The sequence below is a fragment of the Rhinichthys klamathensis genome, unplaced genomic scaffold (genome assembly GCF_029890125.1).
Source record: "Rhinichthys klamathensis goyatoka isolate OS25496 unplaced genomic scaffold, OSU_Roscu_1.1 h1tg000046l_1, whole genome shotgun sequence".
Classification (NCBI taxonomy): domain Eukaryota; kingdom Metazoa; phylum Chordata; class Actinopteri; order Cypriniformes; family Leuciscidae; genus Rhinichthys; species Rhinichthys klamathensis.
The window spans coordinates 1,555,978-1,574,452 of record NW_026606593.1 but is presented as its reverse complement, the minus strand read 5'-3'; the positions used below and the strand labels follow the sequence as shown (position 1 = coordinate 1,574,452).

The 18,475-nt window shown below is 36.8% G+C and overlaps 1 protein-coding gene and 5 non-coding genes across 6 annotated transcripts in view; all 6 read left to right on the top strand.

Annotated features, from left to right (window-relative positions):
* Positions 1–5,264, top strand: part of hip1rb (huntingtin interacting protein 1 related b) — a 39,883-nt gene extending 34,619 nt beyond the window's left edge. The window contains exons 31-32 of the mRNA XM_056247343.1: positions 1,659–1,892; positions 4,894–5,264. Coding sequence (XP_056103318.1) covers positions 1,659–1,892; positions 4,894–4,902 — 243 coding nt within the window. The 3' untranslated portion in view covers positions 4,903–5,264. The remainder of the gene's footprint in view (positions 1–1,658; positions 1,893–4,893) is intronic.
* A 9,281-nt stretch (positions 5,265–14,545) lies between these two features.
* trnar-ucg (transfer RNA arginine (anticodon UCG)) lies at positions 14,546–14,618 on the top strand. Its single transcript has one exon. It is a non-coding gene; the product is annotated as a tRNA-Arg (tRNA).
* Positions 14,619–15,420: 802 nt separating this feature from the next.
* On the top strand, positions 15,421–15,493 carry trnar-ucg (transfer RNA arginine (anticodon UCG)). The gene has a single exon. It is a non-coding gene; the product is annotated as a tRNA-Arg (tRNA).
* Positions 15,494–16,642: 1,149 nt separating this feature from the next.
* trnar-ucg (transfer RNA arginine (anticodon UCG)) lies at positions 16,643–16,715 on the top strand. The gene has a single exon. It is a non-coding gene; the product is annotated as a tRNA-Arg (tRNA).
* A 974-nt stretch (positions 16,716–17,689) lies between these two features.
* trnar-ucg (transfer RNA arginine (anticodon UCG)) lies at positions 17,690–17,762 on the top strand. The gene has a single exon. It is a non-coding gene; the product is annotated as a tRNA-Arg (tRNA).
* A 638-nt stretch (positions 17,763–18,400) lies between these two features.
* trnar-ucg (transfer RNA arginine (anticodon UCG)) lies at positions 18,401–18,473 on the top strand. Its single transcript has one exon. It is a non-coding gene; the product is annotated as a tRNA-Arg (tRNA).
* The last annotated feature ends 2 nt before the right edge of the window (positions 18,474–18,475 follow it).

The window sequence follows — 18,475 nt, the reverse complement described above, 5'->3', positions numbered from 1 at the left end:
GCAGAGAAAAGTTTCCAAACTTATTTACATAATCAGAGTAAGCTGTCAGATTTCTGTGCTGTTAAACTCTTATTACTGTAGAAGAAGTTTAATGAAAGTTATATGGTACACGTCAACATCCAGGAAAGTAAGAGATATTATTTTGAAATGAGACATGTTACATTAATTAGTCAAGCAGTTCATTCAGAAGGTACTAAATGAAGTACATTTTTAAGTTTGGCGTAAAATACAATATAAAAACAAATTGAACAGATTTTCGAGAAATGTGAATATGTGAATTCTTTGTGCATCCATCTAAAGTTCCCTGAAAGAAACACAAATCTATAAATCTAAAGTATTTAACTAAGGTATTTTAAATTTACACACCCATCATCCATTATTTCCCCCACTTAATCAAGCCACTCTTTTGATGACATGAAGTTTTTTTCCAGATGTCTAGGCAATTTGCTATGCCTCTCATACTGAGCTTTTTAGGACATAAACCCTGAGCTGAACCCCGAGGGTGTGGGTTTACCAAACATAATGCACATATACTGTGCGTAATATGTGCATTCAGTTTGGTTAACCCACACCCTAACCCGGGGGTAGGCAAGTTCGGTCCTAGAGAGCCGCTGTCCTGCAGAGTTTGGCTCCAACACTGAAAAAAAATCCTCACCTGCCTATAGCCTTAGTAATCCTGAAGACATTGATTAGCTTGTTCAGGTGTGTTTGATTAGGGTTGGAACTAAATTCTGCAGGACAGCGGCTCTCTAGGACCGAACTTGCCTACCCCTGCCCTAACCGATCTGACCTGTGCAACATAAAGACAGTGATCCAAAATGCACCACATTAAAATAAATCTACTAATGCATCACCATATCTGATGCCAGGGTAGTTTTGCAGGGTTCCTGCGTTGCACGTCACAAGCCTGTAATGAGGATTGTATCTCGAGTCGTGTGTTCGGTCTGCTCACCAGGGGATGATGGTAATAGTCAGACAGGCAGAGGTCAGCTCTGGGAGATCAGTCCACACACAGTGTTAATCCAGGGATGAAGCGAGATCAAGGTCAGTAACAGGCAGACTTTGTTAGGAGGAAGCAGTCCCAAACAGCAAACAAATAATGGAGCAATCTCACTCCTGGTAAGAGCGCGGATTTCCTTGATGTGTTGACGTCATTTCAATTGAAACATGAAGTCATATAATATAAAATGCCAAGGTCACAGGGTTGATTCCCTGATGTGGTTCAGTATACACCACTAAGTTGACCTCCAGCTGCTTCAGGTATTCAGTGTCAATTTAGCAGTCTTGTGCGGTTTGTTGTAACATGTGCTCCACTGATCCGCAATGCTATGCCTGGCCCCGGTGCACTGGTTGATCAATTCTGCTGTCCTAGCAATCATGCTATTCTATATTTTTGAAACAAATTGGATGCAAATGAAAGGCTCAAACTCAAATAGAGTGAAAGGGTCTTTGAATTAAATGCAATTTTCACCAGCTGCTAATGTTTTAAAGTGATGTACAGATTTTTAAGAGTGAATTTCGAGCACTTTTCCAAGACCCTCAGTGGTTTAGTGTATTAATGAATGCTAGTGATAAGTTTCTGAATCCGAGCAGCGCTTCTGTGGGTAAACTCAATATGATGCATATAATATAACCTTGCCTTTTGTTTGCTCGCCCAGGTGAAGGTTCTAGAGCTTGAGACCATGTTGGAAAATGAGCGCCTGCGTTTGGGTGAGCTAAGGAAGAAGCACTATGTGATAGCTGGCGTCCCTCTAGAGGATCTGGCTCTGGACAACGGCCTGGTCGCCTCTCCAAACGTGACCGCTGGCCCGTCATCCCCCAAACCCTCAAAACCCACTGTAATGAAGAAACCAGTTCTTGCACAAAAACCCAACATCCCACCCAAAAGCACGGTAACACTCTTTTTATAAATGTTACACGCAATTTCATCTGTGTAGGTTATTGACTTTGAGGAGTTTTCATATGTTGCATGGAGTCTTTTATAGATATAAGTGAATTTATAAGTGAGTACGAATAGTCATTTTTGGTCACACTTTGGATTAGGGTCCAATTCTCACTATTAACTATGACTTTTGCCTCAATAAACTCCTAATTACTGCTTATTAATAGTTAGTATAGTAATTTAAGGGGATTTACAGTCAAAGACCCAGAACCAGATATGATGAATGAAGACCCACACCAGAATTATTATAAATTGAAGAAAAGTTTTACTGAAGATAGTTTGCAGTTTCATCAGGCAGAAGTCAGCTTCAAGACTCACAAGGAGTTCGTAGGCCGCTTCGCTTACAGTTACAAAGTTCACAGCAGTTATACCCTTCACCAAGCTCTAAGCTACGTCACTGCTTCAGGTTGAAGGATTCTCATTGGCTTAGAAATAGATAAACATAGTAATTTTCCACACATATACAGATAGACTGAGGCATATCTCCATAGATTATGCAGCTGACACCCGGACCCTGAAGTTAGGCACGCCGTGACCTTCCAGGTCGCAGATTTGGGTTGCTGGGCGCCAGCCTGTCCAGAACAAGTCAGTCAATCTCCAATAATGCCAGTGGTTCCTTAACCAGTAACCAAGAAGACTAACACACACACCGACACACAGCTTTTTCAAGGTTGGATTTGGCCATTCCTCTCAAAACATAATGCGTTCTTTCTCTCAAGGAGAGGACACTTTAGTCTAACTGGAAAGTAAGGCTTTAATAAGAAATGGTCCCTTAAACTATAGACTTCAATGACCATACTGTAGTTGTCAGGGTACCCTAGAAAAACAGATGTCTGTATTGACACATGTTGAAGACCTTTCTCAACAAAACAAGTCCATATTTCATTTCTATTCAGATATCAAATACAGACATTAGAGAATACATGAAAAGTATATTTCAGTCATAATCACACTGGTAACTTTTATAACAAAGTAAAATCTCATAAGCCTAGGGAAGTCATTCAACTCATGTGATATTTAGAAGGAAAAATATTAGTATCTTGATTATAATCACTCATTTATGGAAGCTTGTTTCCGCCACAGAATGAAAAATAAAAAAGGTAATTGCGACTTTTTATCTCACAATTCTGACTTTTTTTCTCACAATTGCGAGATATAAAGTCAGAATTGCGTGATATAAAATCGCAATTGCGTGTTATAAAGTCAGAATTGCGAGATATAAAGTCAGAATTTATTGATATAAAGTCGCAATTGCAGGTTATAACGTCAGAATTGCGTGAAATAAAGTCGCAATTGCGTGTTATAAAGTCAGAATTGCGAGATATAAAGTCAGAATTGATTGATATAAAGTCAGAATTGCGTGATATAAAGTCAAAATTGCGTGTTGTAAAGTCAGAATTGTGAGATATAAACTATTCTGAGGGGAAAAAAGTTAGTCTAGCAATTGCGAGTTTATATCTCACAATTCTGAGAAAAGATGTCAGAATTTCGAGACATAAACTCGCAATTATGTGTTATAAAGTCAGAGTTGCGAGATGTAAACTCGCAATTGTGAGAAAAAAAGTCAGAATTGTGAGATAAAAAGTCGCAATTCTGTCTTTTTTCTCATAATTGCGACTTTGTATCTCGCAATTGCGACTTTATTTCTCATAATTGCGACTTTGTATCTCGCAATTGCGACTTTATTTCTCAGAATTGCGACTTTATATCTCGCAATTGCGACTTTATTTCTCAGAATTGCGACATTATATCTCGCAATTGCGACTTTATTTCTCAGAATTGCGACTTTATTTCTCAGAATTGCGACTTTGTATCTCGCAATTGCGACTTTATTTCTCAGAATTGCGACATTATATCTCGCAATTGCGACATTATATCTCGCAATTGCGACTTTATTTCTCAGAATTGCGACTTTATTTCTCAGAATTGCGACTTCATATCTCGTTTGTGAGATAAAAAGTCGCAATTATTTCTTTTCTTTTTTTTATTCAGTGGTGGAAACAAGCTTCCATACTCATTAGATATACATTGAAGCAGCAGTGGATAATCCACCCCCTTCAGTAAGGTAGCTGTTAAGTTTAGGTATTAGGATTAATGGATGTAGAATATGGTCATGCTGATTAAGGCATTAATATGTGCTTTATAAGTACTAATAAACCGCCAATATCCAAGTCATATGCATGCTAATACAAAACTAGTTAATAGTGAGAATTGGACCCTAAACTAAAGTGTTTCCTATTTTTTTTTTTACAGCCTATTATACCATAGCACTGTTGATTCGTTGACAGGCATTCTAATTTGTTAATTAATATTCTATACACGCCACAACATGAACACCACAGACAGGTGAAGTGAATAACATTGATTATTTCGTTACAGTGGCACCTTGGTGTCAACGCTAATCTGATTTGATACCAGTAAATAGTTCTGTAGTTATTACTTTATCAATCATCTTGCCACTGCAATATGTAGCAACTAATAGTTTCAATACTACTGAGAGCCAGGGCAGACGCTATAGTAACACACAAACACAACTTTGTTACTCTGAAATTGATTAGAAACAGACTGATGTTGGACACCTAAGGTATACTTAGGAACTTTTCCCTTCAGAGGTAATAACAGCAGTTTTCTTTTAAACAGTTATCGGACTGTTGGTTTATAGAAAATGTTGGATTGAATCTCCACGCCAGGAATATTGAAACCATTCTCTTTACCAGATCCCGTCTCTTTTGTGTGGTATCTAAAACATGTTCAATATTCAAAACAGAAAGTCTTGTCTAATGCCCATTTCTGGTACCAAACCTGTATTAACTAAAGTCTTAATCTAATCTAATGGGTTATTTCTGAAAAAGTTATTGTGTACGTGAGTCATCAAAGGAAACTAGTTAACAGGCTTGTGATTCGTTTTTATCACGCATCATCAACTAAAGCTTTCTGTCCATTTCTTACAGTTGAGGTGAGCACATCTGGAGGAAGATATTTGAAGACTCAAATTGACACGCACCCAAAACCTTTATTAGTTTCTCTTTCTTTTCCCCATGTCTGGTCATTCAAACGGTTTACCATTTACATGTGACACCTTTGCCTTCTTTCCATTTGAGAGTGCCTTAGAGGCTACGGATTATTTTTATCTTAGATATGGATCTATATTGTACTGGGTGTTTATCATTTGCATACAGTTTCAAACCATTTAGTTTTTAAATTATAGACATTGTTTTATTTACAATACACATAGTATGCAATAGGGCAAGTAGTGGCTTAAAGGGATAGTTTACCCGAAACAATGCTAATTCCAACATGGGCTCATTGGAGAAACGTGCCTCTGCAACACTACAAAAACATACCTATATATACAGATCACAGCTTTTATTCCTTTTCACACAAATTATGAATACAGGGCAGATTGATTCATAATTTAATTTAACTTATTTCAATATTTCAACTGTTTTTGTCCATACAATGTTGTTTTGGATCTCATTGACTTTCATTGTACAGTATTGGCAACAACAACAACAAAAAAAACACTAAGATCTATTTTTCAAAATGTCTTTTTGTGTGTGTGTTCCACAGAAGAAATGCTAACAGGTTTGGAAAGAGTAAATAATCATGTTGATGTGAACTATCCCTTTAAGGACAGAGATAACGGTATTGCAATGGATTTTGTGTGGATGTCTGTGCAATCACAAACGTTATTTTATGTGATTCTTATATAATGTATTTAAAATATATTTAAAACATACTTCATTTTATGAAACACATAAGGGTATTAACATGGTGGAAAATAATTCTGCAATGTTGTGCATATATCTACCAAGTACTGTATAACTAGGATTTAGTGTTTTAAAATAGGGTCTTACAAAAATGTCTTTTGCTTTTCCACTGTGTCTTAATAAAATGCGTCTTTACACATCAACATCTATATATATATTAACATATTTCAGTCATGTTTGACTGTCCCTTGTGATAAATGTAAAATGAACAATAAATATTTGAAGGAGAAAAATGTTTGGAAATTGACTTATTTGTCATAATTATGCAATAAAATTTTGGGCAATGGTAATAATAATATGGATGACATTTTGTGTACTATGATTTATGTAGTATGATTCATCATTTCTTCGAGGATGTGGTGCCAGGGCTGGAACTAACCTGCTTTTTGCAGAAAAAAATTATAATAAAAAAATTCTTGTGACTGTCCCCACAAAGAGAGTACATGACCTGAAATCAGCTACTGTCTCTGCGATAACTTCAAATAACACACACATGGGAACACTTTACAATGCGGTTTGTTAACATTAGTTGACTACTTAGTTTACATGGACTAACGATGAAACATACTTCTAAACATTTACTAATTATTCAAATCAAAAATTGTATATTATTTAATGGACCTGAGCGAACATGAACAAACAATGGACGATTCATTTTTATTAACTAACGTTAAATATGAATAAATAGTGTAACAAATATTGCTCATTGTTCGTTAATGCATGAACTACTTATATAAAATAGATGTTTTATTGGAAATAAGGATTTTTTGATACCAACATTTTCGATATTAGTGAAATTTCACAATTCTCCATATAAGTTCTCAAGGAATTATTGAAGACAAGTACACAATCAGTAATAACATAAGAACAGAGAACGTGTGTCTGCTGCATAACCACTTAGATAATTGTTTTAAATGAAAATGAATAAAAATAAAGTAAAACAAATAAATACAAAAAAACAATCAATAAAGGCAGAAAAGTAAGAGGTCAAATCAATTCAGGACTAGATTTAAGTCTATTTGTTTAGTTTTATCAGGTAATATATTCATTTTTCATTTATCTTATAATAACATATCATTTATTTTATTTAAAGTGCAGATCAAAAGAAGTATTTTTATCACTAATCAGACATTTACCTCCAATTTATGCATTTCCATGCACTGTATTTTTTTCTGGGCAATGAAGAAAAATATTCGTATAAAATATATATATAGTCAAACCTTTGAGGCATGTGTCTATACCTAAACTGACTTTCAAAAATAAAACGACCCTAATAATTATTGACTCGAGGAGTAAAGTGTGACATCTCAGATCTCACCCCGGTACTGTCATGTCGCCTTTGACCGCTAGATGGCAGTTAAGCATAAACTCCGTTAGTGTTTGTTCCGAGAGAGAGGGAGAGAGAAATCATACAAACAAACATATAAAAAAATGCTTTTGAATAATTTACTAACGTACCACATGTGTTTTATAGCCATGCTGTTTGCAAACAAAATTCATGGAAACAAAACTACTTTATAGCCTACAGATTTGCCATCAGCCTTTACAGGCCTTACAGGCTAATTTATCATTTTATTTCGTTTTACCAGCTGGAAGGTCTTGAATCCCATGTCTATTGTTTATGCCTTGACCTTGGACAAATTATAACCAGCTTGAACTAGTTAGAAATCACTTAATATGTTATTTTACACACTGCAGATTTCAGGGGATTTTCAAGCAGAGTAGGCCTAAGGAATGATGTGGTCTTTCAAATGCACTGCACACAACACACACACACACACTGCAAACAAGGAGCCGTGAAATATGCTTTGATTAAAGGCTATTGAATCTTGTTTATTAGAAGTTCATCATCAAAATATGTTTGATCATCTCAATCAGAGTCTAGAGGGGATACTGACAGGCCCCATTTACTGATACTATAAATAAATGAGCCACACACACACACACACACCTCTCTTTTTTTGCCTTTCTATCTCACTATCACACACTTTTACCTGTCTCCAAGGCAAACCTTTTTTTTTTACTTGTCCCCTTGATTTCTTCTGAGAGAAAAAAAGATAAATGGATGCGTATGTGGAGTGAGTTCTTGTCCGCCTGTAATCTGCTGGCATATTTTTGCTATAAAAGAGACATAAACTGACCAAATTTCACAGACATTTGACGAACTGAAATGGAATAATGAGTCCCTGAACAGAGCATCTCATCCTCATGGACGGCAGACAGCAGATTTGTCAGTTCTTACTCCAGTCTTCCACCAACACACATCTGGAGGGACAGATGTTAGACGGCACTGCAAGGGCGATCAGCTGTCCTCCCCGTCTCTCTTACAGTTTATTGCTCAGGCCTCATGTGCAGTCCTCAGGCCTCCTGCCGCAGGAATATGGCATGATCACGCTGGGCTCTTTCTCCAGGGCCTCATTTATAAAACTTGCATACGCACAGATTTGAACTTGGAATGTGCATCCGCCAAAATTGATGCCAACATTCATATTGATAAAAACGGTCTTTGACGTGTAAAAGTGCTTAGCGCCACATCAGGGTCTAGGCAGACGTGTGCACTTTTCCTTGTGGCGAAGAGTCGGTGTACTGCAGGGATTTGGATATCTAAGCAATGATTGGCTGGCTGATTATGATTTCACTTTTCTAACTATAGTGTAATGTTGCTGTTTGAGCATAAACAAGATCTGCAAAGTTACGACGCTCAAAGTTCAAAGCAAAGGGAGATATTTTCTTTGAAAGAAATAGCTTTTTAAGGACTACAACAAATTGGCTGGTAAGGACTACACAAGCTTCCTCCTGGGTTAGTGACATCACTAACCCTCGAATTTACATAAACCCCGCTCCCAGAACACGATTTATGATCAAGACAGAATATGCTAATCAAGATAACTACACGTTAGCTACATAAATTCATCAACTAAACATTCAGAAATGTTGTCGACATGTTGTCACTTATTCTTGAGTCTCTCCATCTTTGGCTGACTCCCGTTTGAACACAAAAGGCTAAAAGTTGTTGAAATTTTCAGTGCATGTCTGTGTGAGGTAATAGAAGCTGCTAAGAATGAGCTATTGTAGCTCCGCCCTCTGTGCTGGGAGCAGCAGCTCATTTGCATTTAAAGGGACAGAATCAAAAATTCTGTTTTTTTGCTCACCCTCAAAAAGTGACAATTTTAACATGCTATATATAAAAATATATGTGGGGTATTTTGAGCTAAAACTTCACATACACAGTCACAATTCTCTGCTTGTTATGAATACAAATAGTCAAATCAACATGGCAATTCTCTGCTTTTCAAGTCACATTAATTGATACCAAACAAAGTGAAAATCCTTGTTCCTCGGTCCACCTGCTTCTTTTGCCACTGCTTGTCAACTAAAGCACAGAAGTTTGGAGATTCTCTGTAGGTCACAGTTTGAAATAGTAGTTTATTGATTGTGAGCACTCAAGTGTACCCAGATGGACACGGACACAGAGAGTGTATTTGTGGAAAAGCCCCAAAACCCATCTGTTGTTTGAAGTGATTCCTGTTGGGACGAGGTGGGGGAAAAGATAAAGAGGCTGATCATGCCTTTCATCAAACTGAGAAACAATGAAATGAAACTCCTTCCAAACAAGAACAATTTCTTTTCAAAGATGTGAAAATAGAGAGAGAGACTGAACCCAATTGAATCCATTTTTTTTTTTGTTAATACATTTTTTTATTTGATCCTATTACAGTGTCTTGGGCCAATGGTAATTATATTTTTAGTATTATTCAAAATATTCCATTGTTTAATATTATTCTTGTTGTTTTATAACTTAAAAAGCTACGACAAGATTTGTATCTTTCTAAACTGGTTCCTTTCTGCCCCAGATCTGTGGTGGGTCACAGCTGGTGTCCCATCAGCTCGGGTAGGGTTGGCCCGCAGTGATGCAGAGAGTAATGCAGGATAAAGACTGGCATCTGGCATGGCACTGGACACACAATTCCATTAAAAAATTAAAGGCCCAGGACAACTGATGGATCTGAGAAAACAGTTTTTTGCATTCACAAGTCACCTGGTGTACAATTCACATGATCATTCTTTAAAGATAGCGTGGTATGTTTGGACAGAAGACGAGACAACAGGCACTACAATGGGCCCATATTGCACAACTCTAAAAAGGTTGATCTGTTCATCTGTATATTCTGAATCCACAGTTTCTCTGTAAAATCGCGTGTAACTTCCCAGAAGCACCTCATACGTGCACTGTAAAAAAAAAAAAAAAAGTAATTTTCAGGAAAACCCTGGCAGCTGTGTACCAGAGTTTTCCTGTTAAAAATACGGTAGCTACGTTTTAGGTTTTACAGACTTTTAACCGTATATAATTTTACAGCAATAAACCGTATTTCATTATCTGATATAATGTTAATTTACTCATCTTTTGAAGTATTAATATCTTTTTTTTCCATTGTAATACACTGACAGCCAACAATCACAGCAGAGATTAGAGTCAAATGGTCAATCACAGCTCATCATTTGCAGCTCTTCCACAAAAGATTTAATACTAATATATAGAAGCTGCACAGTCTCATTCGCACAAACATTAAACACCATCATTTTAACATGTTGAAATGTAAAAAATGCAATAAGCATTAATTTAACAACATTAAATGTAACATAAAACCCTAATGTACATAACTGATTAGACAAAAACTAAGAAGATTATGAAGACACAGTTATTTAAAAACAAAATGCATCAAATGTGAAGTGTCACGCAGGGAATTGTGGGAATGTCAATTTAGATTTTTTCACTGTAAATTATACAATGACTTGTTCTTTTTCACTTCCAAAAACTGTAAATGTAACGGTATTTTACAGTAAAATTACATTAAATGTACCATTATATATATCACAGTTATTTACCGTATATAGTAAGGAAACTTTCTGTTAACCAGTTAACAGCTTTTCACTGCAGCATTTTTACAGTCTTTTACCGTCAAAATCACGATAATTTTTTACAGTGTGGCCACTCCCAAGTATTAGGTCCCTTGCCATTAATGCTTGGATAACATGCCTACGTCTCCTTCGATTAAAAATAATGGCTAGTGCGGTGGCTGTGATATACGTGAACCTATAGTCAACATCTGTAGCCATGATTTTTGGAATGACTTATCTCGGGAGAGGAAGAAAAAAAAAACGTTTTAGTTACATAACATCGGTTAATGGAAACGCCGTCCTTTGGCAATCGTTTTTTATTTATCAACATTTAGAAAATATCACTAAAGATTTGTGCAATTCTGTAATGGAAACCAGGCTATATAGCGCACAGTTTTTGTGAAACTTTCATATCACAACCGCACATGTTTTAAGTTAAAGCTGCAGTCCGTAGCTTTTCCTCTTTGTCGCCATCTCTCTGTTCGAAATCTGTAACTGCAGTGATTCGCGGAATTATCATCTTTACGTGGGTTGTAAATCGGCATGAAACAGCGCGGATGAACACAGTGTTTTGAGGCGAGTGGTGCTGTCAGTCACCGCGCTGTGTGGATACTGTCATACAGAATCACAGATTCACTTTTTGAAAGTTTGACCAACATAAGAATTTTGGTGGAAAATTCAAAAATTTTCCACTGGCGGAAACCCACCAGTACCACTGGAATTAAAATCATTATTACAAGCTAACCGTTTTGAATCTAGCTATGGCAAGCAGATAGTTTTGACCACTGGCAGAATAAGTTTTTTTTAATATAATTATTTTGGATTATTTTTAACTTAAAAAAGCTACGGACTGCAGCTTTAAGTTAGAGTAAATTAAGTGCAGCTATATCATAGATTATATAAATAATGTTAAAGAGGTCCTAGTATGCCCTTTTACAAAGTCATGGTTTTGTTTTTAGGGTGTACTAGAATATGCTTCCATGCTTGATTGTTCAAAAAAGGACAAGGACGATTCACATTTGTCACATATTTTACATAATAGCACCTCTCTCCCCAGTCTGGCTCGAACGCACCGAACAGTTCCAAATGAGCACATTCTGAAATGTGCTGTGATTGGTTCACTGGCTCAGTGTTGTAATTGGCACCAGTGCGTGTTTGGGAAATGTCACACCCCTCCATAACTGCGAGTTTCATCTGCTCAGATATATATATTAAGGATGGCGTAAATTTCAAAAAAATTCAAGCCTGATTCAAGACTTAAGAGTGTTAACAAACAAGAACATTTCATGCACAGACTTTGCAAGCACGGATTTCACAGGACGCTTCAGTTGTTTACATCATAGCAACAACATAAAAACAAAACAAAAATTGGGACTGTTAATAGAAAACGCAACTACAAATAAAAAGACATTCTTACTAGTTGTGATTCAAAAACAACAGATTGTCCCAACAAAGTGGGACCATTTCAGGAGAAGCTTTTGTGCGTAGCCTGCATTGTACTCTTGGGTTCTGGAAGGTGTTCTCTGTAAAATGTGCAGCGCACAGATACACGCTGGGGTTGTAATGTTCAGGAACAGTGTTTTAACCACTCTGTTTATCAGCCTAAGGTCAAATAAATGAGTTTTGGAAAAGGGGTGGAAAAAAACAACATCTCTTTGACATAGCAACACCACTATCTTCTCTCAGCCAGGCCTCTGCCCCCTTTTTTGCGTATTCCTTGGACAGGGATTATTTAAATGAGTAACATTGTGACTACATAAAGCCTGGAAAAAATGCCTTGTAGTTCAAATGAGCCGTTTGTTGTAGCCTAGTTCTTGGAAAGTGAATTCTGTTAAATAAAATATCTCCCTTTGGAGTGGACTTTAAGCTGTGTAATCTTGCAGATCTTTTTTTGCTCAAACAGCAAGCAACATTACACACATAAGCATAATAGGACCCCTTAAATATAATACATATTTACATGAATGATTTTTACATCAGTTCTCTGAGATTACAGAAGCATGAAGAAAGTGCATTTAGAAACTATTCCCCAATCACGTCCTGATTTTGCATCATTTTGCACATATTTTGTTGATCCTGGAACAACATTCCTGTCTGAAAATGTAGTCCTAACCATATCATTAAACTACGGAGCCCCTAAAGGGACCTTTGCAAAAAAATAAAAAATAAAGACTATCGCGTGCGCACGCGATATGTTTCTCGTGCGCACGCATTACAATTTCCGGTTTGCATACAATTTAATTCACTGTCATTACTATGAGGAAAACAAGAGCATGGATGTCAAAGTTTAAACTTCTCCTCTAGATTAAAAAAAGACCAAAGTGTTATTAAACTGTTGGTTACAACGTGACCAATAAATCCTTATTTTTTAAGGAATTGGTTTAACAGGGATATTAATCATCTTATGAATAGGTTTGATAATTATGGAAATATGTTAACATACGAACAATGTATGGAAATCCATAGTTTTCCTGTGCATTTTAAACAATTTAATTAAAGCTATTTCCCCTACTCTGATTCATCTTATCAAAAGTCATATTCAATTTAACTCCACATTAATGATACATCCAAAATAAATGGCATTGAATTGAATTTCTGTTTCCCCCCTCAGAATTCTGAGTTCAGAACTTGGAATTGCGAGAAATAAAGTCAGAATTGTGCGATATAAACTCAAACAAGCGTTCATACTCTCAGCTAACCTGGACTTCTCAGAACTTTGGCTAACGTTCTATCAAGGTTCTCTCTCTAAGTTATAAACAAATATTCTTATCATTAATAGAACATTTAAAGGAACACTCCGACTTTTTGGGAATTTAGCCTATTCACCTTATCCCCCAGAGTTAGATAAGTCCATACATACCTTTTTCATCTCCGTGCGTGCTATAAGTCTGTTTGACGCACCCACTGCTAGCCTAGCTTAGCACAAAGACTGGATGTAAATGGTTGCAGCTAGCATACTAATCCAAATAAGTGACAAAATAAAGCAAACATTTTCCTATTTACATGTTGTGATTTGTATAGTCACAGAGTGTACAAAAAACAAAGTCACATGAGACACAGACATATTTTAACCGTAAATACTGGGAACTATATTCTCTGAAGGCGAAGCACTGCTACTTGGGCGGAGTGATAACCGCAGCACCTGAGACGCGCTCTCTGCTCCTCACCATGGCTCGTCTCAGGTGCTGCGGTTATCACTCCGCCCAAGTAGCAGTGCTTCGCCTTCAGAGAATATAGTTCCCAGTATTTATACGGTTAAAATATAAAGACTTATAGCACGCACGGAGATGAAAAAGGTATGTATGGACTTATCTAACTCTGGGGGATAAGGTGAATAGGCTAAAGTCCCAAAAAGTCGGAGTGTTCCTTTAAAGGATTCTTGTACATATTTCAAGACATTTGTCATTTCAGCTTGAACTTTGAAATGATTTCCAAGAAATATCTTTCTTCTAAAAGAGTATTGTGGATTTGATTCACACTTGCATTGTTTAAAAGGTTTTTCGTGGTGGCGGGTGCCTACAATGTACATGCAGTTTATTAGAAAGACAGTACTACTCAAAAACAGCAGTACTACTCTTGTAAAACTGCAATTGTGGAACAAGACTTTGGAGCTCAGCATTGTGCAATTGACGCGCATCTAGGTAATCAAAAACCTTCTTTGAATGTACTACCTACTATTTAAAAACATTATTTAATGCTTTGACTGTAATATTCTTATGCAGAAATACCCATTCCACTATATAGAAATTGTGGCCCAGTGGCCTAATGGATAAGGTATCAGCATTGGAGCTGAGGATTGTGGGTTCGAGTCCCATCTGGGTCATCTGAGACCTTGCAGCAAATCTAAATTATTTACTGCTTTGACTGTAATATTCTTGTGCAGAAATGTAATATTTTTTTTGCAGAAATACCCATTCCGCTCTCCAGAAATTGTGGCCCAGTGGCCTAATGGATAAGGCATCAGCCTTCGGAGCTGAGGATTATGGGTTTGAGTCCCATCTGGGTCATCTGAGACTTTCCAGAAAATCAGTGGCTGAGGACAATAAGTCACAGTCTTTAATTGCCACTTGCTTAAAGGATTCTTGTACATATTTCAAGACGTTTGTCATTTCAGCTTGAACTTTGAAATGATTTCCAAGAAATATCTTTCTTCTAAAAGAGTATTGTGGATTTGATTCACACTTGCATTGTTTAAAAGGTTTTTCGTGGTGGCGGGAGCCTACAATGTACATGCAGTTTATTAGAAAGACAGTACTACTCAAAAACAGCAGTACTACTCTTGTAAAACTGCAATTGTGGAACAAGACTTTGGAGCTCAGCAGTGTGCAATTGACGCACATCTAGGTAATCAAAAACCTTCTTTTAATGTACTACCTACTATTTAAAAACATTATTTAATGCTTTGACTGTAACATTATTTAATGCTTTGAGTAGTACTGTCTTTCTAATAAACTGCATGTACATTGTAGGCGCCCGCCACCACGAAAAACCTTTTAAACAATGCAAGTGTGAATCAAATCCACAATGCACACTTGCAATGTTTAAAAGGGTTTTTTTTTTTTGGTGGCGGGAGCCTACAATGTACATGCAGTTTATTTGAAAGACAGTACTACTGAAATACAGGAATACAACTCTAGTAAAACTGCAATTGTGGAACAAGACTTTGGAGCTCAGCATTGTGCAATTGACGCACATCTAGGTAATTAAAAACCTTCTTTGAATGTACTACCTACTATTTAAAAACATTATTTAATGCTTTGACTGTAATATTCTTGTGCAGAAATACCCATTCCGCTATCTAGAAATTGTGGCCCAGTGGCCTAATGGATAAGGCATCAGCCTTCGGAGCTGAGGATTGTGGGTTCGAGTCCCATCTGGGTCATCTGAGACTTTCCAGAAAATCAGTGGTTTGAGGCCAATAATGTCACCATCTTTAATTGCCACTTGCTTAAAGGATTCTTGTACATATTTCAAGACATTTGTCATTTCAACTTGAACTTTGAAATGATTTCCAAGAAATATCTTTCTTCTAAAAGAGTATTGTGGATTTGATTCACACTTGCATTGTTTAAAAGGGTTTTTTTTTTGTGGTGGCGGGAGCCTACAATGTACATGCAGTTTATTAGAAAGACAGTACTACTGAAATACAGGAATACAACTCTAGTAAAACTGCAATTGTGGAACAAGACTTTGGAGCTCAGCATTGTGCAATTGACGCACATCTAGGTAATCAAAAACCTTCTTTGAATGTACTACTTACTATTTAAAAACAATATTTAATGCTTTGACTGTAATATTCTTGTGCAGAAATACCCATTCCACTATCTAGGAATTGTGGCCCAGTGGCCTAATGGATAAGGCATCAGCATTGGAGCTGAGGATTGTGGGTTCAAGTCCAATCTGGGTCATCTGAGACCTTGCAGAAAATCAGTGGTGTGAGCTAATAATGTCACAGTCTTTAATTGCCACTTGCTTAAAGGATTCTTGTACATATTTCAAGACATTTGTCATTTCAGCTTGAACTTTGAAATGATTTCCAAGAAATATCTTTCTTCTAAAAGAGTAATGTGAATTTGATTCACACTTGCATTGTTTTTAAAGGTTTTTCGTGGTGGCGGGTGCCTACAATGTACATGCAGTTTATTAGAAAGACAATACTACTGAAATATAGGAATACAACTCTAGTAAAACTGCAATTGTGGAACAAGACTTTGGAGCTCAGCATTGTGCAATTGACGCACATCTATGTAATCAAAAACCTTCTTTGAATGTACTACCTACTATTTAAAAACATTATTTAATGCTTTGACTGTAATATTCTTGTGCAGAAATACCCATTCCACTATCTAGAAATTGTGGCCTAATGGATAAGGCATCAGCATTGGAGCTGAGGATTGTGGGTTCAAGTCCCATCTGGGTCATCTGAGACCTTGCGGAAAATCTAAATTATTTACTGCTTTGACTGTAATATTCTTGTGCAGAAATGTAATATTCTTGTGCAGAAATACCCATTCCGCTATCTAGAAATTGTGGCCCAGTGGCCTAATGGATAAGGCATCAGCCTTCGGAGCTGAGGATTGTGGGTTCGAGTCCCATCTGGGTCATCTGAGACTTTCCAGAAAATCAGTGGTTTGAGGCCAATAATGTCACCATCTTTAATTGCCACTTGCTTAAAGGATTCTTGTACATATTTCAAGACATTTGTCATTTCAACTTGAACTTTGAAATGATTTCCAAGAAATATCTTTCTTCTAAAAGAGTATTGTGGATTTGATTCACACTTGCATTGTTTAAAAGGGTTTTTTTTTGTGGTGGCGGGAGCCTACAATGTACATGCAGTTTATTAGAAAGACAGTACTACTCAAAAACAGCAGTACTACTCTTGTAAAACTGCAATTGTGGAACAAGACTTTGGAGCTCAGCATTGTGCAATTGACGCACATCTATGTAATCAAAAACCTTCTTTGAATGTACTACCTACTATTTAAAAACATTATTTAATGCTTTGACTGTAATATTTTTGTGCAGAAATACCCATTCCGCTATCTAGAAATTGTGGCCCAGTGGCCTAATGGATAAGGCATCAGCATTGGAGCTGAGGATTGTGGGTTTGAGTCCCATCTGGGTCATCTGAGACCTTTCAGAAAATCAGTGGTGTGGGGCCATTAAGTCACAGTCTTTAATTGCCACTTGCTTAAAGGATTCTTGTACATATTTCAAGACATTTGTCATTTCAGCTTGAACTTTGAAATGATTTCCAAGAAATATCCTTCTTCTAAAAGAGTATTGTGAATTTGATTCACACTTGCATTGTTTAAAAGGTTTTTCGTGGTGGCGGGTGCCTACAATGTACATGCAGTTTATTAGAAAGACAGTACTACTCAAAAACAGCAGTACTACTCTAGTAAAACTGCAATTGTGGAACAAGACTTTGGAGCTCAGCATTGTGCAATTGACGCACATCTAGGTAATCAAAAAACCTTCTTTGAATGTACTACCTACTATTTAAAAACATTATTTAATGCTTTGACTGTAATATTCTTGTGCAGAAATACCCATTCCGCTATCTAGAAATTGTGGCCCAGTGGCCTAATGGATAAGGCATCAGCCTTCGGAGCTGAGGATTGTGGGTTCGAGTCCCATCTGGGTCATCTGAGACTTTCCAGAAAATCAGTGGTTTGAGGCCAATAATGTCACCATCTTTAATTGCCACTTGCTTAAAGGATTCTTGTACATATTTCAAGACATTTGTCATTTCAACTTGAACTTTGAAATGATTTCCAAGAAATATCTTTCTTCTAAAAGAGTATTGTGGATTTGATTCACACTTGCATTGTTTAAAAGGGTTTTTTTTTTTGTGGTGGCGGGAGCCTACAATGTACATGCAGTTTATTAGAAAGACAGTACTACTGAAATATAGGAATACAACTCTAGTAAAACTGCAATTGTGGAACAAGACTTTGGAGCTCAGCATTGTGCAATTGACGCACATCTAGGTAATCAAAAACCTTCTTTGAATGTACTACCTACTATTTAAAAACATTATTTAATGCTTTGACTGTAATATTCTTGTGCAGAAATACCCATTCCGCTATCTAGAAATTGTGGCCCAGTGGCCTAATGGATAAGGCATCAGCATTGGAGCTGAGGATTGTGGGTTCGAGTCCCATCTGGGTCATCTGAGACCTTGCAGAAAATCTAAATTATTTACTGCTTTGACTCTAATATTCTTGTGCAGAAATGTAATATTTTTTTTGCAGAAATACCCATTCCGCTTTCCAGAAATTGTGGCCCAGTGGCCTAATGGATAAGGCATCAGCCTTCGGAGCTGAGGATTGTGGGTTCAAGTCCCATCTGGGTCATC